This window comes from Anomaloglossus baeobatrachus, chromosome 4, assembly GCF_048569485.1.
Source record: "Anomaloglossus baeobatrachus isolate aAnoBae1 chromosome 4, aAnoBae1.hap1, whole genome shotgun sequence".
NCBI lineage: Eukaryota > Metazoa > Chordata > Amphibia > Anura > Aromobatidae > Anomaloglossus > Anomaloglossus baeobatrachus.
The window spans coordinates 225,130,705-225,158,223 of NC_134356.1; the positions used below are offsets into that span (position 1 = coordinate 225,130,705).

Genomic DNA, 27,519 nt, shown 5'->3' on the forward strand with positions numbered 1-27,519 from the left:
CTGATTGCACGGTCTCCTCAGCTTCCTGACTCCCCGTGTATCTGCAGCAGTGAGAAGCCACACACGGGGAATCAGAGAACAGCTGCAGAGAAACGCAGGCTCCGGGACTGGGGGGGTCGGCTCTGGTGCAGGGGGGGGGCTCTGCTGCAGGGGGGGGGTCGCTCTGCTGCAGGGGGGTCGCTCTGCTGCAGGGGGTGATTCATACCTCAGCAGCAGTCACAGGAGTAGGTGCGCGCTCGGCTCTGTAATGAATAGTAGAAGGGAGAAACAGCGAGGCGGGGCTACAGTGGGTGGAGCCGGGATAAACAGCCTCACGGGCGGGACCCGGGATCAAAGGCTCAGAAGAGGGACTGTCCCGCTGTATCCGGGACGGTTGGGAGGTATGCAATCACTACACCTATATGTTCTTCCACTACTTCCTCAAGAAAGCAGGTCAAGCTCAGCTTGTCATAATGTTTAATGGGCTTTACAAATATAAACTTAGAACTATATTTCATGATGAAAAGAAGAGTAGGAAAATGTGTTTTTAAAGGAACCAAATTTCAATAACTTTGACGATAAATACAGTTACCATCACCAAACATTCACCAGTACACTGGTATGGAAAAGTGTATTGAGTGGTACTATATCCATGGTGTGACTAAATAACCGAAAGTCACTTTATAACTAAAAAAATAATGATATAATGTAACATAACCTTTTTGGCAAATATTGAAGTGTAAAGCTCAGACAATACATGGAAAGCATGTGCTGGATTTCTGTATTTACCTTTAAGCTATTGTTTTCCAGTCCATGCTCAGAAACTTCAAGGGATAACTGCTGCAATTTAAACAGTAGTACGTGTTAGTGACGTGTAAAAGCAGAAGGACATAAATATCTGCTATCTCACCCTCTTAATTTATGGAACCCTGCAACAAAGGTAAGTCAAAGACTTGCTATTCTGTCACTGTAACACAGAAGCCTCAATCCTAGTAATTATCTATACCATCCCTGTATGTCCTTCTTCCCAGATTATTGTGGTGAATCCCGAATGAGAAAAAATTCTGAATGATTTCATGATGGTAAGCTTAAAAAATATATACGCAGTCACATTAGTAAGCATATGACTGTAGCATAACTATATTGTACCTTTTGCACAACTTTCCATTCAGTTAGTTAATTTGAATTTTTAAAAAAGTTTTAGAGTTAATTTTGTTTACTTTTTAGGGGATTTTTTTATGGGTTTAAGTTGTTTAAGATCATGTATATCAGGTTAAATTTTTTTAAAGGATAATATTCACAAGAACAATTCATAGATTCCTTTTCTTAAAACATTGCATTTTGAGTGGTACTATAATAAATAAAGCTTTTGGAATGTGAGTGGTAATATAATAAAAAGTGGTAAGAAATAAATATACTAGGACAGAAAGGAAAAACTAAAGCAAAACCATCAAAAGTTAGGATATTTTGTCACATGGGAAATCTTAGTTGGGAATAATGCTAGATAGTTGTGGGTTTTTTAAGCAATTATAAAATATATAATTGTTATATTCCAGATTTATCTTCATATGTAGAAACCTAATATAAATGTTAACTATATTACATTATGGGTTTAAACTTAAAGGGTTATGTCCAACAATTTACACTTTATTTATATTATATGCCATAATTGTCACAGATATCCATGTTACACTTCTGTGATTCTCAACTATTTAAACTAAAGGGGTCCCCTACTCTCTAAAGAATAAGAATGTTGTCCAAGTGTGCATATGTTCATCTGTTTTATTCCTGTAGCTTTTATATATATATATATATATATATATATATATATATATATATATATATATATATATATATATACATATATTTATATATATATATATATATATATATATATATATATACATATATATATATATAAAAATATATAAAAAATGCACAGTATTAATAAGTATCTTCTTACTTTCTACATATTTGGTGCAAATTGACATAAAGTAATAAACATGGTCATCGCCTAGCCTCCTGCCACAATATCCACATTTGGTCTTTTGTCTTTATTAGGGAGCGTTTTTTGTTTCTTGATCTCTGTTTTTGGAAACTTGTGACTTTTTATTTTTCTGACAAAAAAAAGAGACAGCTGCACTCTGAAATGCTAAAGCATGAGAACCATGAATGTAAGAATATAGATATGCATTACTGCTAAAGAAAAATTTGAGATATTTAGCATACAAAATGGCCATTTGTATATCTGCCCAGTAGCCATGTCATGGCATATCTCATAACTGGGTACCTACTCTATATTGAAGCCTGTCTCTGGGTTTAAAAACCTCCTGTGTGGGCAAGTAGGTGCCTGTTACAGTGAATAAAATCACCTGTGCCTAGTAGGGAAGGGGTGCACGTCAGAATGTATGACCTCCATTAATCTAGACAAAAAGACTAATGGCACTCACCAAACTGCAATGTGAACAGGTGCATAACTGAGTATGACATAAAATTACAAAAAAAGAAGAGACAGATTGCACTCTGAAATGCTAAAGCATGAAACCATAAATACCTTTTTATTTTTTTGGTGATGAATGATAATTTTTTGTGTGGGACAAGAAGTATTTGAGGTAGATATAATGTAATGAATAAACTAGTTTGGCAATATATCGGGCTTTGTCTTTTATTTTTTTAACCTATTCACAGTGCAGCATACATGGCATGTTACAGTTATTCAGTATCATTATGATAATACATTTTATGTATTTGTTTTTATGTTTTTCTAATTTTACATTGTAAATTGGCTTAAAGAAATAGTTTTCCTTGTGTTGCCATAACTTTTTATTATTTTAAAAATTAATATAGAGTGATTGCTATTTTTGAGAGCATTTGTTTTTCATTTTTACACTTTTATGTTTTGCTCCCTTCTTCCAACTTTTTTAGTTTTCCATCACCATTGCCATACGAATGCTTGTTTTTTTTTGTAAAATGAGTTGTATTGAAGGACACCATTAACCCCTTAACAACCGTGGGCAGTAAAATTACGTCCTAAATGTCATAATGTTACTGCCCGCGATCCTCCAGCGGCAGCATGCCGCGATCGGTGCACATCTCAGCTGATTTTCACAGCTGAGATGTGTGCCTGCTAGACACGAGCAGAATCGTTATCTGCTCGTGCCGATTAACCCCTTAAATGGCGCTGTCAATACGTGACAGCGCCATTATAAGCGCGATCGCGGTAAAGTTTTACTTACCGCCCGATACCGGAAGTCACGTGACGTGATCACGTGACTTCCGATAGTTGTCATGGTAGCACAGGGTCATGTGATGACTCCTGTACTACACATGACATGCTTTCACTTTCGCTGTGCCAGCGGCACAGCAAAAGAGAAAGAGAGCGTATCTGCTATTTACAGCTGTGTAGCTGTGATCAGCAGATACTGCAGAGCGATCGGATTGCTGATCGCAATAGCCCCCTAGGGGGACTAGTAAAATAAAAAAAAAAGTTAAAAAAAAAATTTTTTTAAAAATTAAAAAAAAAACAAAAAAACCTAAAAGTTCAAATTACCCCCCATTCGCCCCATTGAAAATTAAAGGGTTAAAAAAATAAAAAATATACACACTTTTGGTATCACCGCGTTCATAAACGCCCGATCTATCAAAATATAAAATCAATTAATCTTGTCAGTATAAAACGTAGCGGCAAAAAAATTCCAAACAATAAATAATAAATAAGAGGCGATCAAAACGTAGCATCTGCGCAAAAATGGTACCGTTAAAAACGTCAGCTCAAGACGCAAAAAATAAGCTGTCACTGAGCCATAGATCCTGAAAAATGAGAATGCTACGGGTCACGGAATATGGCGTAAAACGTGCGCCGCTTTTTTCGGACAAACTTCCAATTTTTTTAACCCCTTATATAAAAGTAAACCTATACATGTTTGGTGTCTACGAACTCGCAGTGACCTGAGGCATCACACCCATACATCAGTTTTACCATATAGCGAACACAGTGAATAACATATCTCAAAAACCATAGTGCTATCGCACTTTTTTGCAATTTTTCTGCATTTGGAATTTTTTTGCCGCTTTCCAGTACACTATATGGTAAAACTGATGGTTTCATTTAAAAGTACAGCTCGTTACGCAAAAAATGAGCCTTCACATGACCATATTGACTGAAAAATAAAAAAGTTACGTCTTTCAGAAAAAGAATGGCGAAAAAAAAAACGGAAAGCGAAAAATCGGCCGGTCGTGAAGGGGTTAAGCTTAAAGGGAATCTGTCACCATATTTTTGCCACCTAATTTGAGAGCAGCATAATGTAGGGGCAGAGACCCTGATTACAGCAATGTGTCACTTACTGGGCTGCTTAGTGTAGCTTTTTTTTAATGGTATGTCTCTGTTGTTAATAAAATAATAATATTTTTTTTTTACTCTGGTCATTGTGCGCTAATTCTTGTAGGTTGTTGGGTTGCTTAGTGTAGTTTTGATAAATTCATTGATTAATCAGCAGCAGATTATCATTACAGGACTACTTGTCCTGCTGCCAGGTAGTTCAGCATATACAGTGCCTACAAGTAGTATTCAACCCCCTGCAGATTTAGCAGGTTTACACATTCGGAATTAACTTGGCATTGTGACATTTGGACTGTAGATCAGCCTGGAAGTGTGAAATGCACTGCAGCAAAAAAGAATGTTATTTCTTTTTTTTTTTTTTTAAATTGTGAAAAGTTTATTCAGAGGGTCATTTATTATTCAACCCCTCAATCCACCAGAATTCTGTTTGGTTCCCCTAAAGTATTAAGAAGTATTTCAGGCACAAAGAACAATGAGCTTCACATGTTTGGATTAATTATCTATTTTTCCAGCCTTTTCTGACTAATTAAGACCCTCCCCAAACTTGTGAACAGCACTCAAACTTGGTCAACATGGGAAAGACAAAGGAGCATTCCAAGGCCATCAGAGACAAGATCGTAGAGGGTCACAAGGCTGGCAAGGGGTTCAAAACCCTTTCCAAGGAGTTGGGCCTACCTGTCTCCACTGTTGGGAGCATCATCCGGAAGTGGAAGGCTTATGGAACTACTGTTAGCCTTCCACGGCCTGGACAGCCTTTGAAAGTTTCCACCCGTGCCAAGGCCAGGCTTGTCCGAAGAGTCAAGGCTAACCCAAGGACAACAAGGAAGGAGCTCCGGGAAGATCTCATGGCAGTGGGGACATTGGTTTCAGTCAATACCATAAGTAACGTACTCCACCGCAATGGTCTCCATTCCAGACAAGCCCGTAAGGTACCTTTACTTTCAAAGCGTCATGTCAAGGCTCGTCTACAGTTTGCTCATGATCACTTGGAGGACTCTGAGACAGACTGGTTCAAGGTTCTCTGGTCTGATGAGACCAAGATCAAGATCTTTGGTGCCAACCACACACGTGACGTTTGGAGACTGGATGGCACTGCATACGACCCCAAGAATACCATCCCTACAGTCAAGCATGGTGGTGGCAGCATCATGCTGTGGGGCTGTTTCTCAGCCAAGGGGCCTGGCCATCTGGTCCACATCCATGGGAAGATGGATAGCACGGCCTACCTGGAGATTTTGGCCAAGAACCTCCGCTCCTCCATCAAGGATCTTAAGATGGGTCGTCATTTCATCTTCCAACAAGACAACGACCCAAAGCACACAGCCAAGATAACCAAGGCCTGGTTCAAGAGGGAAAAAATCAAGGTGTTGCAGTGGCTTAGTCAGTCTCCTGTCCTTAACCCAATTGAAAACTTGTGGAAGGAGCTCAAGATTAAAGTCCACATGAGACACCCAAAGAACCTAGATAACTTGGAGAAGCTCTGCATGGAGGAGTGGGCCAAGATAACTCCAGAGACCTGTGCCGGCCTGATCAGGTCTTATAAAAGACGATTATTAGCTGTAATTGCAAACAAGGGTTATTCCACAAAATATTAAACCTAGGGGTTGAATAATAATTGACCCACACTTTTATGTTGAAAATTTATTACAATTTAACTGAGCAACATAACTTGTTGGTTTGTAAGATTTATGCATCTGTTAATAAATCCTGCTCTTGTTTGAAGTTTGCAGGCTCTAACTTATTTGCATCTTATCAAACCTGCTAAATCTGCAGGGGGTTGAAGACTACTTGTAGGCACTGTAAATGAGCTCTGTATAACTGCTAGATCTCCAGCAGAGAAAACATTGATAAATGACAGCAAACAGCTCAGTAAGTGACACATCGCTGGAAAAAGTGTCTCTGTTTCTACATTATGCTGCTCTCAGATGGAGGAGCAAAAACCTGGTGGCAGATTTCCTTTAATACATAATGAATTGTAAAATGGGAAAAAAGTGGTATTAAATTGTGAAAAAATGCAATTCCATCTTTTTCATGGCAATCAATATGCAGTAAAACTGACCTAGCAACATGGTTATGCAGGTCAGAAGGCTTACAGCGATATCAAGATTATATATTTCTGTTTTACTAGTTTTCAAAAAGGTTCAGAGTTTGTTTTTTTTTGTTTTTTTTTTAAAAAAATGGCTTGTGTCACTATTTTATGAGACCCTAAACTCTTTTCTTTTTTCATATATGGAGCCGTATTAAGGCTTGCTGTTTTGCATACCAAGCTGTATTTTCTATTGTTATTTTGAGGAACATATTGTGTTTTGTTCACTTTTATTTGCATTTTTTTAAAGGAATTTGTCAATAGAATTAACACTCCTAATCCGTCTATATGGGCATGTAAGTCATAAAAAGTTTAATGAAGTGATATCTGCGATCTGATATTTTATTCCACACAAATCCACATTTTATTTATATGTAAATTAGCTGTTAGGATCCATGGACCGAATGAAAATCGTCCCAAGAATCTGCCTCCAGAGCTTATTTTAACTCCTTCACCCCTGGGCGATTTTCTGTTTTTGTTTTTTCCTCCTCTTTTTCCAAGAGCCATACCTTTTTTATTTTTGGTCAATATAGCCATATAAGAGCTTGTTTTTGTAGGACGAGTTCTACTTTTGAACAACACCATTTATTCTGCCCAATATTGTGCTGGAAAACGTGAAAAAAATCCAAATGCGGTGAAATTGAAAAAAAAAAAGTACAATAGCAGAATTGTTTTTCATTTATCATATTCACTATATGGCAAAATGGACATGTCGGTGTGATGCCTCAGGACAGTACGTGTTTGCAGATACCAAACATGTATAGTTTTACTTTTTATCTAACTGGTGAAAACAACTTTTTTCTCAGACGTTTGTCCAAAACAATAACTTTGCTTTTGTCGCCGTTTTCTAAGACCCGCAGCGTTCTCATTTTTCGGGATCTGGGGCTCAGTGACGGCTTATTTTTTGCCACATTGAGCTGATGTTTTTAATGATACAATTTTTGTGTACCTCCAAAGTTTGGAACACCTGTTATTGAATTTAATGCAATGTTGCATTTACCAAAAAAAGTACCGTAATTCTGGCATTTTGATTTTTTTTTCTCACTATGCCATTTACTGATCAGATTAATTTATTTTATATTTTAGTAGAGCAGGCATTATTGAATCCAGCGATACCAAATATATGTATTTTTTAATTATTATTGTTTTATTTTCAGTGGAGCAAAAGGAGGGTAATTTCAACTATTAGGATTTTGTTTTGTTTTTCATAGTTTTTAAAACTTTTTTTTTCCATTTTTTTATGATTTTGCTATTTCCCCTAGGAGGCTTCATGGCTACACTGACCAATTCTCCTGATCAGATGCTTTGGATCCACCCGAGCCTGTTAGCTGCACATGTCAGCTGATCGGATCAGCAGACATGTGCGGGAATAACGTGGGTCCGCCATGCGAGCCCGCATTAAAGAGACCGATACGGCCAAGAACATACAGGTACATCCTTGGTCGTGAAGTGGTTAAATGAAAGTTACCAGCATGAGACATGTAGAGCAGGAGAGCAGGAGAGCAGACTGTCAGTCATTATTTGTCTTACACATGCCGCTTTTCATATAAAATAAACTCTAGAGGCAGATTTTCAGAGAGATCTATGCATATAGATCTTAACAGCTTATTTACATGTAAGAAAAATGTAAATTTCTCTGGAATAAAACATTGGATAGCAAATATCATTGAATCATTTTATTCTACTTTCTATAACCTGGATGTCCATATAGATCGTTTCGGACAGTTGATCCTAGTGACAGATTCCCTTTAAAGGGAACGTCATGAGAATAAAAATGATAATAAATGTTAATCGTGTTGTGAACCTGCACAGTGCCCACACATTTAGAGCCCTGCTGCCAGGAGGAAATTACCTTAATTCCTCCCGGCAGCGTTCGGCTTCTAGTCATAGGGGTGGCGCTGGTGCGGGTTCAGTTACCACTCAGTGTGTAGTCAGCAGCATCTGTAGCCGTGCTGTATCTGCAGGTTAATAGCGTTTTTCCCCATGACAGGTTCCCTCTAATGTATGTGGTGATTGAAAAACAGCAATTCTGGCATTTACCATAGGGGTTCATATGTTATATTATGATAGATCAGCCTTTAATGGATGCAGAAATAACTATCGCAGAAGTATTATTTTTCTTTAATTTTTGATTGGTAATAGCTGGGTGACTTTTAAGTCTTTCTTTGGTCTTTTATTTTTTAAAGCATTTTTACTATATGTCATACAGGTTTTTAGTCCTTTTAGGCAAATTAAACCTGTTAATGATTAATAATTTATGCCATATACTGCAATACTTTAGTATTGGATGCTGCATTCATACCTATAGCTACAATTAAGAATGTTCAGTCCTTACTAGTGTGATTTCTGCTGAGGTAATGGATAACATTTCTATTAACATTTTATGAATCTAGTGCATATAACCAAAAAACAGTCTGCACCTCAATTATCAAAAAGACATGCAGGAGCAAAATAATAAAACATTTATTTGCTTGCAGTAGTAATGTTGCTCTCACCTCAGATTCTCCCTTTGATAAGTTATACCCTGTTTTATCCTAAATATTATTGTTCTATTTATGTGTCTGAATGGTTATGGACTGGATTGTGGACACGATCATTACCAAGAATTGACTGGTGCCTACTAGTGATGAGCGAGCACTATCTTGTTGGGGTGCTCGGTACATGTAACGAGCAATCATTGCTCAAATGGGTGCCACTCAAGTACCTGAGTATAATGGAAGTCAATGGGGAACTCAAGCTTTTTTCTGGTAACTCTTCCTGAAAAATGCTCGAGTCCCCCTTTGAATTCCATTATACTCGGTACACAAGTTGAGCCCATACGAGCATCCAACTGCTTGTTTCGACTACCGAGCACTTGAGCATAGTAGTGCTCACTCATCACTAGTGCCTACCATCCATTGGAAGTGGCTTTGTATGCAGGGTCATGGCTGAAATAAGTCAGTTAGACCTGCAACACACATCCGTTTTTTTTACGTGTGTGGTACGTATTTGCACGTACCGGAGACACGGAGACCCATGTTAGTCAATGGTAGATGGCACACACACGTAAAATCACACGGAACGTGTGTCCGTGTGGTAAGTACGTGTGTGTGCTTTTCTACATGGATGACATGTCCGTTTTTGGCCGGCAGCACGCAGGCATGGACCCGCTTTAGTCTATGGGTCCGTGCCTGCACGGACCGCACACGGAGTATGTCAGTGTTCAGCACGTATCGTCTGTGTCCGTTTTTAATCACAAAATCTGAAACACTTGTTACCAATCTATCAGGTCAATTGATGGCAAACAAAAACACCAGGATCTCATGATGAATGATTAGCAACGTTAATTGGGTAAGAATGCGGGCCTTTAAAAACGGACGGCACACGGACAGCACACGTACGTATTTTATGTCAATACGGTCATTCCACACGCACACACGGCTCACATACGCCATCACACGGATACCATACGTACCAGAGAAATACCCCAAAAATACGGAACACAGACCCAAAAAACGGACCGTGAGACACATACGTTTTTTTGCGGAAGTGTGTTTTAGGCCTTATGAAAATCTCTTTCTTAGTTTAAATCTGGTTAAAGGGAGCCTGTCAGGTGTAATATGCACCCAGAACCACGAGCAGTTCTGGGTGTATATTGCTAATTCCTGCCTAACTGTCCCTGTATACGCTAGCATAGATAAAGAGAGCTTTAGAAAAAGTATTTTTAAGTTATGATATGTGAATGAGTGCAGGGATTAGTCGCAAGGTCATTATTTCCCCCATTATTGCACACTGACCCTAAACCCATGCGCCTGAGGCGATGACAATTGACACAGGTATGCACATAACCGCTGATGGCGCTGGGCAATGGGCATTGAATAGGATGTTAGCATGCCTCTGTGGACATGCTAACAGGCTAACAGGGCAGACTAGTCTGTGGAAGTAACACCCTTGTGACTAGTCCCCTCGCTCATTAGTTGATCATAAAGGATCTTTAGAAATACTTTTTCTAAAGATCTCTTTATCTATCCTAGTGTATACAGGGACAGTTAGGTAGAGATTAGCAATATACACCCAGAACTGCTCATGGTTCTGGGTGCATATTGCACCTGACAGGTTCCCTTTAAGAATATAAGCCTTTTTATTATGAAACTCATATCTAAAACTGTAGAAATTAGAAAATTGGATGTATATATCATTGACAAAATAAAATACATAGGTACTGTGCATTATAATACAGACTATAATAAGTCAAAATACCCACAATAATTATTGACTTCTGTACAGAATTTTACAGACATATTACATGAAGAATTTGAAGATGCCCTGGAAGTTCTACAGAAAAACTCAACCTGCATCAATGAAATTCTGCAGTCAACAGGTGCAAAAACCAAAAATGGTTGTATATGGATAAACATGAACAATGGCGGGATGCCTCAACATTTCTAATAGAAACACATAAATGAAAGCATTGCTTTTTAGTTCCAAATCAGATAATTTGACTCTCTTGAAATAGTATAAGGGTGTGACCGCACTTTGCGTTCACCTACTTGCAGTTCTAAACGCACGTTTTGGGCTTAATTGATTTGACCAAAGTTGCCTTTTTCAGAACTTTAGCGCTGAAAACGCATGCGTATTTACCGCATTTTAGATGTGTTTTCAGCGCTTTTTGCATGCTTTTTCACCTGCGTTTTGACAGATGCGTTTTGAACATCAAGACACTGCTTAATACATTTTTAACAGTCAAACAGAATGAAAAAAGAGAAAAGAAAGGATCAAATCTATATTAATGGGAAAAATAATGAAAATAGATATATTTCATAAAATTATAGCGGTAATATACATTTTATCGCTAAAATAGCAATAAATGCATATTTTTCTTACATTTAATTGTCGGATTTTGTGTGTGTGTAAAGGGACATATCAAATCATTATTTTGATGTCCAAAAAGCATGCATTTTGGTAGTCCGAAACGCATGTTTTCTGCACTGAAAAAGCAGGTAAAACGCAGAAATTTGAAGGAATCTTAGTTTTTGCCATTTCTCATTGACAACAATGTTAGCAAAACGCACCCAAAATGGCAAAAAGAATTGACATGCTGCTTCTTTGAACGCATGGTTTTTGCCACAAAATATGCAAATTAAACGCAGCATTTAGAAACGCAAAGTGCGTTCTGCAAATCCCCATTTTCCATAGACTTTGCTGTAAAATCAAAACGCATGCCTTTGGCATGAAAAAGGTGCTTCTCAAAACGGACCAAAAATGCACCTGAAACGCAGGTGGAAAAGCAAAGTGCAGTCGCACCCTAAGGGGTACTTTGCACACTACGACATCGCAGGTGCGATGTCGGTGGGGTCATGTCGAAAGTGACACACTTCCTGCGTCGCTCTCGATATCATAGTGTGTAAATCCTAGATGATACGATTAACGAGCGCAAAAGCGTCGTAATCGTATCATCGGTGTAGCGTCGGCGAATTCCATAATTACGCTGACGCAACGGTCCGATGTTGTTCCTTGCTCCTGTGGCAGCACACATCGCTGTGTGTGAAGTCACAGGAGCGAGGAACATCTCCTACCTGCGTCACTGCGGCTCCTGTCGGCTATGCGGAAGGACAAAGGTGGGCGGGATGTTTACATCCCGCTCATCTCCGCCCCTCCGCTCCTATTGGCTGCCTGCCGTGTGACGTCGCAGTGACTTAATAAGGAGGCGGTTCGCCGGCCACAGCGACGTCGCATGGCAGGTGAGTGCATGTGAAGCTGCCATAGCGATAATGTTCGCTACGGCAACTATCACAATGATATCGCAGCTGCGACGGGGCGGGGACTATTGCGCTCGGCATCGCATCATCGGCTTGCGATGTCATAGTGTGCAAAGTACCCCTAAGACTACACAAAAGTATTTTTTATAGCCTTATGCTATCAGAAATTCACACATTTCTACAACTGCCCGATACTTCTGAATTAACAATACATGGCCTTGCTTGGTTTATACAATTAATATTTGATCAGTATTTTACATTCATATTTTCTAAAACAAAACCAAGTGTGAAACTTAACAAAACCATAATTAAAATATTATTTATTTTTAATATTTCTGTGTTAGTCATAGCTTAAAAACTTGAATGCTGAATAATAACTAAGTCTGCATCATGTGAATGAGTCAGGTCTATGAGAATCATGATTTGCTGTGCACACGCTGCTTCTTTTATTCCTTGCAGTTTTTGTTGCTGAAAACAGAATCAGCATGTGAATTGTTTCTGCTTTTTTTCCTGATTTTTTCACCAATTGAGTTGACTTCAATGGAGTCAGTGAAAAACACAGGAAAAAAACGCATGCGTATTGAACATGTTGATTTTTTTATGTTCTTTTTTTATGTCACTGAGGTTTTCTGCAACCATTCCATCATCTTGTGGTCTTTACCTCGGGACCTTGCTGCAGGGAAGTCTGGTGACGTCACAAAGTGAATTGAATTCATGCCGCTGCATCATGGGGGTTTCATGCAGATCCACCGGCATGAACTCGGTTCACCTTGTGACGTCACTGGGGTTCCCTGCACCTAGGCCTTGAGGTCTTTACCGCAGGACCTTGCGGCAGGGAACTCCGGTTACGTACAGTACAGACAAAAAGTTTGGACACACCGTCTTATTTAAATTTTTATTTATTTTCATGACTCTAAAAATTGTAGATTCACATTGAAGGCATCAAAACTAAGAATTAAACATGTGGAATGAAATACTTAAAAAAGTGTGAAACAACTGAAAATATGTCATATATTCTAGGTTCTTCAAAGTAGCCACCTTTTGCTTTGATTACTACTTTGCACACTCTTGGCATTCTCTTGATGAGCTTCAAGAGGTAGTCACTGGAAATAGTCTTCCAACAGTCTTGAAGGAGTTCCCAAAGATGCTTAGCACTTGTTGGCCCTTTTGCCTTCACTCTGCGGTACAGCTCACTCCAAACTGTCTCGATTCGGTTCAGGTCTGGTGACTGTGGAGACCAGGTCATCTGGCGTAGCACCCCATCACTCTCCTTCTTAGTCAAATAGCCCTTACACAGCCTGGAGGTGTGTTTGGGGTCATTGTCCTGTTGAAAAATAAATTGTGGTTCAACTAAATGCAAACTGGATGGAATAGCATGCCGCTGCAAGATGCTGTGGTAGGCATGCTGGTTCTGTATGCCTTCAATTTTGAATAAATCCCCAATAGTGTCATCAGCAAAGCACCTCCACACCATCACACCTCCTCCTCCATGCTTCACGGTGGGAACCAACCATGTAGAGTCCATCCGTTCACCTTTTTTTACAAAGACACGGTGGTTGGATCCAAACATCTCAAATTTGGACTCATCAGACCAAACCACAGATTTCCACTGGTCTAATGTCCATTCCTTGTGTTCTTTAGCCCAAACATGTCTCTTCTGCTTGTTGTCTGTCCTTAGCAATGGTTTCCTAGAAGCTATTTTACCATGAAGGCCTGCTGCACAAAGTCTCCTCTTAACAGTTGTTCTAGAGATGAGAAGGTGTGTCCAAACTTTTGGTCTGCACTGTAGGTTCCCTGGACTGTGAGGCGATCCATACCTCTGTAACCTGGGGTCATCATGGTGACAACCCAGGGTTTAAATGGCAGCAATCAGGTCCTGTGATCGCATTATAGGGACCTGATCACCAGGGAGAGGTAAGCGATTCCTCTCCCTGCTTCCTGAATACTGTGATCACATTGATCGCAGCATTTAGGGAGAATAAACTTCCGGGAGTGGTGCGGGAACTGCTCCTGGCAGCAAGAACAGGGTCCTGGCTGTAAGATTGTAAGATCAGCCCGTGACCCGGCGGCAACAGCGGGAGTACAGTGCCTGAATTCCCGCGGTCGTCATGACTAAAAAATGCACAAAAAGAAGCATGGAAAAAAGCATGTGAAAAAAATGAGCAAACACAATAAAAATGTGTGTTTTTTCAGCTGCTTTTTTCCTGCCAAAACATGCATTTTTACGTGCAGATTTAATACACATAAAAACGCAATGTGGGCACATAGCCTTAATCTTGCAGTATTGGATTGGAATGGTGCAATTCATGTTCTACTTTATTTTCTAGCATATTTTCTATCATATTTTGGAAGTTTCATATTTACTGCACCTGGTTCCAAGCATTCTTGTAAATACTATGTGGATATCTTAGGCAATTACATCAGATATAACATACAGTCTATTATATCAAGTTCAGGGCTTGTGCTTGGTGACACAAGATAAAAGGGATCTCACTTTAGTGCTTTTTGAATCTCTATGCCCAGTATTACACCATTAGGTTTTGCACTAGAAATAACACAGTGGTTAAAAAGGACCTGTCCCTTGCTAAACATTGAGTTAAATAACTTCTCAAAATCCCTGAGCTCCGAATACTCAGCTGTTCTTTTGCAAATTGCACTGCATCACTCAATTATAGCAATATTCACATTTGTTTCTTCTGGAGCGCAATATGTGAAATCTCTGCTTGTGGTGCAACTAGGTGTTTCTTCACAGTCTTCTCTGGGGGATTGTGTGCTTTCATCTATCCCTCCTTGATGCTGTCAATCACAGCATCTGGGAGGTATGGGTGAAAGTGCACACTCCATCAGAGAAGAGTGTATAGAAACGCCCAATTGGACTATAAGCAGAGATTTCACATATTGTGCTACAGAAAAAACAAGTGAAAATATCTCTGCATTTTAATGAAATAGTGCAAAACAGAAAAAGTGATATAGTCAGAAAAGTTCAAGGAATTTTACAGGTATTAAACTCAATTTTTTGATCAAGTAACAGGTCCTCTTTAAGTTGTGCCATTATTGTTCCTTGAATAATTGGGGATATGACATTGATACAGTGTTTGGTAGCATCCAGTCAAAATATAAAAGTAAAGATTTCATATGATGTGCTTAAAAATGTCTCTGTTATGCAGATGACTGCAAAAATTATACAGGCATTCTTAATAACCATCCACAATGCAACATGTACATGAAGACACCTCCCGAAGATGCAATTACACACATTTGGATGGACCCAATGGTGAGTATATATTGTATACAGTAGTGAAACACCTTGTTCAGTGACTTCCCTATACTTCTTTCACCTATATATAATGTAATGGGATTGATAAAAAAAGCAATGGGAAATCCCTTATTACAATTTTGGTGTCAACTGAAACTCTTGAAATCTTGAGTGGCTTTACTCAACAGTAGCATGATAATGTATGACCCTCCACATACAGTCTGTAATTTTCCATCATGGTAATAATGTTTTTGTTACAATCCCCTAAAACAGACACTAAAACCTTAGGACATCTCAGAAAAAATGCCATGCTTACCAATACATAGTTAAAGAAGCTCTCCCATAGACAAAGAAGCACTGTTATCACTCAAAAAAATGCAATCTGTACCAATGCATAGTTAAAGAAGTACCTCCATTAAACTTTTTATTGACTTAATCTGTGTGAATGTACATGTAATATAGTGTAGCCACCTTGCATGGCTTCCAGTGCTGCTCCAGCTCTCTACTGGGTCATGTAACAGCTATTATGATTTGACCTTTCTAAATGCTTCAGTATGAATTTAGGCTAAGAGATCTGGTTTAGCTCTAAAACCTGTCAGGGAAAGATGGGTGGATATGGATGCATGTCCCAAAGGGCATTTACACACAATGCAAAAAAAATATGTGGACCAGTAGAGAACACCTACAGTATTGAATTAATGTGCAGGTGCACATACACCATAGCAATATACAAACATATCAGCATGCATCAGCACACTGTAATCAATCAATATCAGTACACAAATATAGTACAAGAACTAACATCAGTACATGAACACAGAACACAGAACCAGAACCAACATCCGTATATGAATAAAACCTTACATAAAGCTTAGTACAGAGATCAGCTGCAGAGTTAGGTCAGCCCATGTCATATATATTTATAATGCCTTAACCTTTACCTTCCAGTACAGTCTTAACAATAACAATAAGATACTGGGAACAAGAATGTTACCACTATCAATACACTGCTGATCACACAGTGACTACACACGTGTATCTATGCAGTCGGCAGTAACATTAAACTTAGGTCACTTCTTCCCAGATTAGAGCCATTCTCATGTTTTATTTTCCAACTGCTCCACTCCAGATGCCATGTTAACATCTTCTGGTCACAAATTGTCATTGCAGACTTTCACTTTCTTCTGCTCCCGGCTTCAGCAACTCGTCCTGACATTGTGATCTGAAAATAATTATTATTATGCCCTGTAAATATTTTTTTTATCCTCTGTGCTCCCTCAATAAATATATTAAAGAGGTTGTCCAGGCAAAAAGTAACATTGCCCATGGGCTTAGTTTTCCAAAAATAACAAAATCAATGATCCTTACCTACTATCAGTCACCTGGATCCAGTGCAGGCCCCTTTGTTGTGTGTTAGCATTCAGTAAGTGACAGGGCCACTGTGGCCGGAGATTAGCTACAGTAATCAAGTAGCTTGAAGGGCACATTATAAGAAAAACATCTGAGGGCATGCTATTCAATCACTGGTACACTGTGGCTAATTGTAGGCGGTGGAACTCCTATGGCTAATGGAATTCTGATGTCTTCAATACATGTTCTGACAAAGGCACGTGAGTATCATTGATTTTTCCACTTCAAACACAAGGACAATGTTACTTTTAGTCCAGACAACTCCTTTTACTGGATTTTTTAAAAGTTAAACTGAGTACCACTTCCAGCTGCCGCTATTCCACTGATTCTGGAACAGTTTTTCTTTTTTTTCCATGCTCCTTTGTTTTGAATTTGTACACCCCCGTAATAAATATGCAAATTTTCCCTTCAATCAATTAAGTTTATACTGCAGATCTTCTCTGTGAGTATTTTCTTTTCTCCTCTATAACACTGGCCAATCAAAACACTGCCATGTTATAGGAAAAAGCAAACGCCCAAAAAGCATGTCATAGATGCAACCTGTCCCCCAACGTTTCTTCCTGAAATGAGATTTGTATCACGTGAACATGTTAAGAACTCAGCAGTCATCACGTCCCTTACTACTGTTGGAGCACCGGTGCACAGGATAGCAGCGCATCACCTGCAACACAGTTGGGTCTGGCGCTCCTGCTCTCCATCACTGATGCTCACCTATATTCTGGCACTCAAATAGCAGGGACTTGATGACTCCAGAATTCTCATCATGTTCATGAGAGTTAAATCATAAGTAATCAGTAAGGAGAGCAGAGCTGTTTGTCATTACTAGAGTTGAGAGAGTACCTAACTATTCGTGCTCGCTATACTGATAATGAGTACTGTCTAATACTCGCATATTCATTCTGAATAGTGTGTGCAATGCAAGGTAATGGGGAATACTCACAATGTAACGAGTAACCCGAATGCTATACTATTTGTGCGAGTAGCGAATAGTGCGGCATTTGGGTTACTCGTTACCTTGCGATTATTTTTCCCCCATTGACTTCCATTGCACACGCTATTTGGAATGAATATGCGAGTATTAGACAGTACTCGTTATTAGTATAGCGAGTACGAATAGTTAGGTACAACTCAACTCAACTCAACTCTAGTCATTACACGAAAAAAAACCCCATGATCTAAACTTTTCTGCTCATATTTTCTTTTTGTCCCCCTGCATGACATATTCTGCCTATGATTGGTTAATGCCATGCAGGAGAAAAAGCCAATGCCCGCAGAAATTAATCTCTGCTAACACCGCCTTGGTCTTAGCATAAATGAGAACCTACAATGTACAGACTAATATTTCCACAATGGAGATGAGAAAATAAAATATATAAAAAAAGTTGAATTCATCTTTGCAACCACTATTCCATCATGGGGCCAGCTTAAAATGCTCAAATTGGGGAGAGGTGCAAGAGAATTAGTTTGAGTGATCAGTTACTGTATTTTCCACTAGATGGCATCAAAACAAAACTTTAACAGGAGTCTAATAGAGCGCACAACAGTAATTGAACTTTATTATTAATTCAGAGGCCGAGCTGGGTTTTCCAGAATCCAGGGCAAGTATTCAGTTTGGCGTCCCCTCTTATACACAGTATAAGCAGTTTGAGCATTCTTCATGATACACGCAAATGAGATTTGTACCAACTTGCTGCTCTTCATAATTTTCTCAGTGTTCAGTGAAATACTACAGTTCCTGAAAAAATCTAGTTGTCACACGACTGAAAATCACATATGAGTGGTCATATGATGACTGCTGGAGCTAGCAAGCAGAGCCAAATCCTGACAGTGAGCATATTATATGCTGTTACAATTGGTCATGCTTTAGAGCTTAATGTTATAATTGAAGGGGTTGTCCATGTTTGTGATAAAAGACTGCAGTCACTTTATAATCCTCACAGTTTGTGCATTGCATGCTGTATGGATACTCTTGTGCCGATATTGGGTGGTTATGTGACCCCAAGTATATGATTTGCATAATTCCGGCCACATTCAGACTAGATGTGCATGGCTTTGCTTAGTACAAGTACATTGAGTGAGGTAGATCACGGCTAATTTACACGTGACATCATGTATGCAAATGACATACTTGCAGTTAGGTGACATCCCACTCTTGCCGTTGGCACTGGATAATCTTGACAGCGTCAGTATGCACACTGTGAAGATTCAGAAGTCTGAAGTCACATAGAGTGACTTAAGACTTTCATCACAAACTTGGGCAACCACTTTAATGCTCCTAAAATAAATAAAAATATAGTAACTCTTAACTTGTCAGATGGCACATTACTAGTGATGAGCGAGTACTAAAAAGCTCGGGTGCTCGAAGCTCGGGCCGAGCCTCCCAAGATACTCGTGTACTCGGCCCGAGCACCGAGCCCAATGTTATCCTATGGGAGACCCGAGTATTTTTGTGAAATGACCCCCAGCAGCATGTAGAAACCCTAAAAATGGCACAAAAGTCTCCGAAGAGTGCTCAAATGACATGGCAACAGCATGGGGAAGACCCCTTGAAGCATTTATCACTCAAAAGTCACAGCTGTGAACAATTTTGTCCGCGTTTTACGCCATTTTTACGGACTCACCAGAAAATTTTCCAAAATGACACCAAAATTAATTTTCATGGCGGAAATGTTAAGGGCACATACCCAATAGTGAGATAGAGCTAATGTATGTTACTTTTTGAGATCAATACATGAAAGATTTTACGTAAAACATTGTGTGGCACTCCGATGTCCCTGAGAAGAGACGTACATAAAGGCCTCTGAGTCTAATGTGCCCATTTTGAGGAACTGAGTCTTTGTAGTATTTTCCTTTGCCAGGGCAGTCCAAAATTGTGAGGTTTACCAATGACCCTGCATACAGACGTGCATGAGGGCCTGTAAACCTGAAATGCCTATTGGAAGGAAGTGGGTCTATTGTAGTATAGCCCTTAGGCAGGGCAGCCAAAAATTGGGAGGCTCCACGTTGTCCCTGGATAGAGACGTGCATGAGGGCCTGTAAACCTGAAGTGCCCATTGGAAGGAAGTGGGTCTATTGTAGTATAGCCCTTAGGCAGGGCAGCCAAAAATTGGGAGGCTCCACGTTGTCCCTGGATAGAGACGTGCATGAGGGCCTGTAAACCTCAAGTGCCCATTGGAAGGAAGTGGGTCTATTGTAGTATAGCCCTTAGGCAGGGCAGCCAAAAATTGGGAGGCTCCACGTTGTCCCTGGATAGAGACGTGCATGAGGGCCTGTAAACCTGAAGTGCCCATTGGAAGGAAGTGGGTCTATTGTAGTATAGCCCTTAGGCAGGGCAGCCAAAAATTGGGAGGCTCCACGTTGTCCCTGGATAGAGATGTGCATGAGGGCCTGTAAACCTGAAGTGCCCATTGGAAGGAAGTGGGTCTATTGTAGTATAGCCCTTAGGCAGGGCAGCCAAAAATTGGGAGGCTCCACATTGTCCCTGGATAGAGACGTGCATGAGGGCCTCAAAACATTAAGTGTCCATTGTCAGGAAGTGGGTGTATTATAGTATAGCCCTTAGGCAGGGCAGCCAAAAATTGGGAGGCTCCACGTTGTCCCTGGATAGAGACGTGCATGAGGGCCTGTAAACCTGAAGTGCCCATTGAAAGGAAGTGGGTCTATTGTAGTATAGCCCTTTGGCAGGGCAGCCAAAAATTGGGAGGCTCCACGTTGTCCCTGGATAGAGACGTGCATGAGGGCCTGTAAACCTGAAGTGCCCATTGAAAGGAAGTGGGTCTATTGTAGTATAGCCCTTTGGCAGGGCAGCCAAAAATTGGGAGGCTCCACGTTGTCCCTGGATAGAGACCTGTAAGGTTCTTAGTGCCTCCGTGCTTGCATTTAAAAACCGCACGTGTGTGCCTGTTGGTGGCAGCTTTCCGCTGCACTTGTGTGCGTTTTGCAAAACCTTGGATATAACGCACAAGTCTAGTGAATACACATCAGCACAGCATTGCAAAATGCGCAAGGGCGTTGTCAACGAACAAGGAAGTGGACGTGATGGTGGTGCAGGCAGAGACCGAGGTCGTGTGCAAGCTCTAATTTCGCCACAACAAAGGGCCACATCTACTCGCTCGCACGTCCTGTCCCAAATTCTTGGGGACCGCAGCAGTACACCGCTCTTGAACCAAGACCAGTGTCAACAGGTTGTTAGTTGGATAGCGGATAATGCTTCCAGCCAGATTGGCACCACCACAAACACTGTCTTCCACACGGTCAAGTGTCAGTAGCCGTGATACTGCACCGCACATTTCAGAACCTGATCCTCCTTCCTACCACCAGGCCGAGTACACGTCCACGGACATTACTGATCCCACACTTGGACACTCGGAAGAGCTGTTCGTTCACGTTTCCATTCACACATTCTGGCCTCTCGCCAGCTCCTGTTGAAGTGGGCCATGACGAGATTGTATGTACAGATGCCCAAATATTTGAGCAGCCACATTCTCACGAAGTTGGCAACGTGTCTCAACAAGGGGTGGACGATGATGAGACACAATTGTCAGGAAGTCAGGAGGAGGAGCAGGGTGCGGAAGAGGAAGACGACGTGGTGGATGATCCAGTAACTGACCCAACCTGGCAGGAGGATATGCAGAGCGAGGACAGCAGTGCACAGGGGGAGGGAGGCGTAGCATCCCAACAGGCAGTAAGAAGCACAATTATATAACGCACAAGTCTAGAGAATACACGTCAGCACAGCATTGCAAAATGCGCAAGGGCGTTGGCAAGGAACAAGGAAGTGGACGTGATGGTGGTGCAGGCAGAGGCCGCGGTCGTGGGCAAGCTCTAATTTCGCCACAACAAAGGGCCACATCTAGTCGCTCGCACGTCCTGTCCCAAATTCTTGGGGACCGCAGCAGTACACCGCTCTTGAACCAAGACCAGTGTCAACAGGTTGTTAGTTGGATAGCGGATAATGCTTCCAGTCAGATTGGCACCACCACAAACAGTCTGTCTTCCACACGGTCAAGTGTCAGTAGCCGTGATACTGCACCGCACATTTCAGAACCTGATCCTCCTTCCTACCACAAGGCTGAGTACACGTCCTCGGACATTAATGATCCCACACTTGGACACTCGGAAGAGCTGTTCACGTTTCAATTCGCACATTCTGGCCTCTCGCCAGCTCATGTTGAAGTGGGTCATGAGGAGATCGTATGTACAGATGCCCAAATATTTGAGCAGCCACGTTCTCACGAAGTTGGCAACATGTCTCAACAAGGGGGTGGACGATGATGAGACACAATTGTCAGGAAGTCAGGAGGAGGAGCAGGGTGCGGAAGAGGAAGACGACGTGGTGGATGATCCAGTAACTGACCCAACCTGGCAGGAGGCTATGCAGAGCAAGGACAGCAGTGCACAGGGGGAGGGAGGCGTAGCATCCCAACAGGCAGTAAGAAGCAGGGTGGTGGCCCCAGGCAGACGTCAGGCAACTGTTCCACGGAACAACACGACACAAGGTGCCTGTACAAATGTTAGGTCTTCCCGAGTCTGGCAGTTTTTTAAGTTGGCTCCAGATGATTCTAAAAAGGCCATTTGCAACACCTGCCGTGCCAGCATCAGCAGGGGTAACAAAACTAGCAGCCTGACCACCACCAGCATGATCAGGCACCTGTCAGCCAAGCACCCGACTTTGTGGGATGTACAACAGAGTCGAGGAGCAGTGCTTGCTGATGTCACTGCTACGTCTTCGCTTGTTGTGCATGCGAGCCAATCCCCTGTCCATGCTGCCCGCGAACAAGCCTCCTCCGGCCCTGCACCTGCAGTTGCCCACGCAGAAATAACACCATCATCAAGCACGTCCTTGTCCCAGCGCAGCGTTCAGTTATCCATTCAGCAAACCTTTGAACGCAGGCGCAAATACACTGCCAACGCCCCACATGCCACACTTCTAAATGCTAACATTTCGCGACTGCTTGCGCTGGAAATGTTGCCTTTTAGGCTGGTTGAGACAGAAGCATTCCGCGACCTGATGGTGGCAGCTGTCCCACATTACTCGGTCCCCAGCCGCCACTATTTCTCCCGGTGTGCCGTCCCCGCATTGCATAACCACGTGTCACAAAACATCACACGTGCCCTGAACAACGCTGTTTCAGCCAAAGTCCACCTAACCACAGACACGTGGACAAGTGCATGTGGGCAAGGCCGCTACATCTCGTTGACGTCACACTGGGTTAATATTGTGGAAGCTGGGACCCAGTCTGAGCGAGGGACGGAACACGTCCTTCACACACCAAGTTTTGCAGGCCCTACCTCAGTCAGGGTTTCACCCACACTCTACAGCTCCGGAATGTCATGCTCCTCAGCCTCCTCCTCCTCCTGCGCATCCTCATCCACTTTACCCTACACACCAGTCCCAAGCTGGAAGTGTCGCGGGCGGAGGAGGGGACGCTGCGCTCTCCCACTGCTCGGGTCCGGCTGCCGCTGCTCTACGGCTGCTGCTCGGTGGCTCGAGCGATGGCCGGATCCCGGGGACTCGAGCGGCGCTCATCGCCCGTGAGTGAAAAGGGGTCGTTTGGGTTTTGGGGATATTGTCCGTGATGCCACCCACGGTTGTGGTGATTGTGTGGACACCACCGCTGCTCTGGACGGGGATCCCGGGAGCCTGTGACAGGGAGCAGCTTTGTTGTTATTTCTCCCCTCCGTGGGTAGGGGGGTTGGTTGTCCCAGGGCCCGGTGATGGGGTAGAGATGGATGACAGGCGGGTTGCGGGGCCTGATGAGGTGCAGGGTCGCAGGGGCAGCGCTGTGCCGCACGGCACGGAGGTACTCACTCAGCCCAATGATGATGACACAGTTCACGGTAAAACAAGTGGCTGGATGGACGGGTCCCTCGGACGGCTGCGGTTGTTCTCCCTGCAGGTTAGTGATGACTGTCTCTCCCTGCACCTAAGTTCAGTGTTGGTAGTGATGGTTTCCCACCGGTAACCCGCTCCCCGACCTGGATATGGGCTGGAGGAGCCCCTTTTGCCCACAGGCGCTGGCCCTGGGAGATGGTTGCCCTTGGCGGTGGCGGTGTCTCCCCTTCACGGTTGGACGGTTGCCTTCTATCGTGACTTGGCTGTTTGGAAACCCTGAGGTCCCCTTCACTAACGGATTTGGCAAATTCACGGCGACACCAAGCCTTGCCGGGATCCAAAAGGCCCCTGCCAATGGTGCTGGCTTCTCTTTGTATACCGGTCCGGTACGGCCGGGTCACCACCCGTCCACGGTCCTTACGGCAGACTCCAATCGGCCTCCACTGCAGACGGTCACCACATCCTGCCAACCTTGCTGTCCTGTCCGGGCCACACACCCGGACCAACTTCAGGCTCTTTGCTGTCACTTTTCTCCTCTCTACTACTTTCCTCCTTCCACTTCCTTAGCTTAACTCTCACTGCCTGTGTTTTCCCTCCTCCTTGGTGGGTGGAGACCAACCGCCTGGCTCCACCCCCTGGTGTGGACAACAGCCCCTGGGGAAGGCAACAAGGATTTTGTGTTTTGACTATGATATGCCTGCAGGGAGTGTGGGGTGTGTAAGTGTTGTGCTCTGTGGCCCCTGGCTTGTCCAGGGCGACACAGAAGCACTGCAGCACTGCCTCGGCGAAGCGGCAACAGGCTGTGCTGAAGCTAATCTGCATAGGTGACAAACCCTACAATGCAGAAGAGGTGTGGACAGCTCTGAAACAGCAGGCAGATCACTGGCTCACACCTCTGAACCTAAAGCCAGGAAAGCCGTGTGTGACAATGGCCGGAACCTGGTGGTGGCTTTGAGGCGAGGCCAGCTGACACATGTTCCATGCGTGGCCCATGTGCTCAACCTCGTGGTTCAGCGGTTTCTAAAGTCATACCCAGAGCTGTCTGATCTGCTGGTAAACGTTCACCGCCTGTCTGCACATTTTCGAAAGTCACCTACTGCTTCAGCCGGCCTTGCCGGCTTTCAGCGCCATTTGCATCTTCCGGCTCACAGACTGGTGTGTGATGTCCCCACGCGTTGGAATTCAACTCTGCACATGTTGGTCAGGATATGTGAGCAGAAGAGGGCAGTTGTTGAGTACCTGCATCACCTAAGCCGTCAGGAAATGGGTCAAACTCCACACATAACACCTGAGGAGTGGAGATGGATGTCCGACCTATGTACCATCCGCCAAAACTTTGAGGACTCCACCAAGATGGTGAGCGGCGATGACGACATTATTAGCGTCACCATACCGCTTCTCTGCCTTCTAAAATGGTCTCTGCTCAAAAAACAACCATGATGCATTGCAGGCGGAGCGCGATGAGTTTGAGCAAGAAACAGTAGTGGATGTGGGTGATAACACACAGCCCAGCCTCGTCTCATCACAACGTGCAGTGGAGGACTATGACGAGGAGGAGGATGAAGACATGTAGCAACTCTCTGGCCAAATTGAGGATATGACATGCAGTCATATCCTCGGTTCAGCGTGGCTGGCCAGAGGACAGGGTAGATGATGAGGAGGAGGAGGAGGAGGAGGACAGCATGTTCAGTCATCGTGTTGGTCAGGATACTGAAGTGATGGCTGTTAAGAGTCTGGCACACATGGCTGACTTTATGGTAAGCTGCCTGTCTCGTGACCCTCGCGTTAAGAACATCTTGGCCGACAATCATTACTGGTTGGTAACACTGTTAGACCCACGCTAAAAGGAGAACTTTATGTCTGTTATTCCCGAGGCGGAGAGGTCAGGAAAAATGCAGCAGTTCCAGAAGGCCATAGTCACGGAAGTAGGCAAAGCATTCCCCTCACAAAACGCTAGCGGCATAGGTCAGGAATCAGTGGACAACCAAGGCATACAGCCGAGAGGGGCACAAGTCCAATCCGCCAGAGGTAGGGGAACAGTCTTTAAGATGTGGGACAGTTTTCTCAGCCCCTCACATACCACAGCCCCTGAGGTGCTGGGTAGTGCCACAAGAAATCCTAAGTTTGCCCAGATGCTCAAGGAGTACCTTGCAGATCAAACAACTGTACTCCGACATTCCTCTGTGCCTTACAATTAATGGGTATCCAAGCTGGACACGTGGCATGAATTGGCTCTCTACGTTTTGGAAGTCCTGGCCTGCCCTGCCGCTAGCGTTTTGTCAGAGCGTGTTTTTAGTGCCGCAGGTGGAATCATTACAGATAAACGCACCCACCTGTCAACTGTAAATGCTGACAGGCTGACTCTGATCAAGATGAACAAGGGTTGGATTGGGCCAGACTTCACCACACCAACAGCAAATGACAGCGGAATTTAAAGTTTGTAACGGGATTTTGCCATGTACCTCCACTCACCCATGGTAACACACTTCTGGACTTTGGCTAATCGCTGGACTGCTCCTCCTTCTCCTCATGCGCCATCATGATGACCGTTACAATAGTTAGGACGTTGTTTCAGGTATACCCCAGTGGTAAATTTTTTCGCCCATTCTTTCAGAATGGGCATTACGACAGGAGACCCGCTCCTTTGCAATGGGAACAATATTTTGAGGCCCTCGTGCACATCTCAATCCAGGGACAATATGGAGCCTGACGCTGCCACCGACAGGCACACACGTGCGGTTTTTAAATGCAAGCACGGACGCAATAAGAACCTAACAGGTTTTTAGGAGCGACAATTACTGAGAAGTCTGACACTATCAGCCACTGCTGACTGACGTGTATTATACACTACACTTGTGCGTTATATAATAGTTTGTGAAAAACGCACACAAGTGCACCTGTACGCTGCCACCGACAGGCACACACGTGCGGTTTTTAAATGCAAGCACGGACGCAATAAGAACCTAACAGGTTTTTAGGAGCGACAATTACTGAGAAGTCTGACACTATCAGACACTGCTGACTGACGTGTATTATTCACTAGACTTGTGCGTTATATAATAGTTTGTGAAAAACGTGCACCTGTACGCTGCCACCGACAGGCACACACGTGCGGTTTTTAAATGCAAGCACGGACGCAATAAGAACCTAACAGGTTTTTAGGAGCGACAATTACTGAGAAGTCTGACACTATCTGGACTGTTTTAGACTGTGTACACCAGCCACAGATATGATGAAGGCTGATATACAGTCACCACTAGGAATGGCTATATACCCTGCCTGCCTGCCTGCCTGTATACTGCTACAATAGTCCTGACAAGGACTCTTCTGGTCACTAGCCTGTATTCCGACCTGGCTATACCCTGCCTGTATATAGCAACAATAGTCCTGAGAAGGACTCTGCTACTGTACTCCGACCTAACTATACCCTGCCTGCCTGTATACAACTAGAATAGTCCTGAGAAGGACTTTTGGTCACACTGTTTGCAGCCCTGCTCCGGAACTAGCTATAAAGGGCCGCAAACCTTTCCCTGAAGCAGCAACACTCTCCCTGCACTGACTGTCTGGATAGCTGTGAGCAGAGCACAGCGCGCCGGCCGGTATAAAGGCTCGGTCACGCTGTGCGGGCCGGCCAATCACTGCAATTCCACAACTAACAGGGCTGTGGCATTGCAGTGGTCTGCCAGCCAATCCCTGCATGAGGGCTGGCTCTCAAAAGAGCGCCAACATGCAGAAATGAAGACCACGAGTACAGCACGAGTATCGCGAGATTACTCGGTCCCCGCCGAGTAGCCCGAGTACAGTGATACTCGTGCGAGTACCGAGTAGTAACAAGCATGCTCGCTCATCACTACACATTACTTATTAACATAGTCA

General features: G+C 43.1%; 1 protein-coding gene across 2 annotated transcripts in view; it reads left to right on the forward strand.

Annotated features, from left to right (window-relative positions):
* Positions 1-859: 859 nt before the first annotated feature.
* Positions 860-27,519, forward strand: part of SPIC (Spi-C transcription factor) — a 42,046-nt gene continuing 15,386 nt past the window's right edge. For both annotated transcript variants that reach the window (XM_075342392.1, XM_075342394.1), the window contains exons 1-4: positions 860-919; positions 1,011-1,061; positions 10,671-10,764; positions 15,310-15,416. In XM_075342392.1, the coding sequence (XP_075198507.1) occupies positions 1,056-1,061; positions 10,671-10,764; positions 15,310-15,416 (207 nt within the window). In that variant the 5' untranslated portion in view covers positions 860-919; positions 1,011-1,055. The remainder of the gene's footprint in view (positions 920-1,010; positions 1,062-10,670; positions 10,765-15,309; positions 15,417-27,519) is intronic.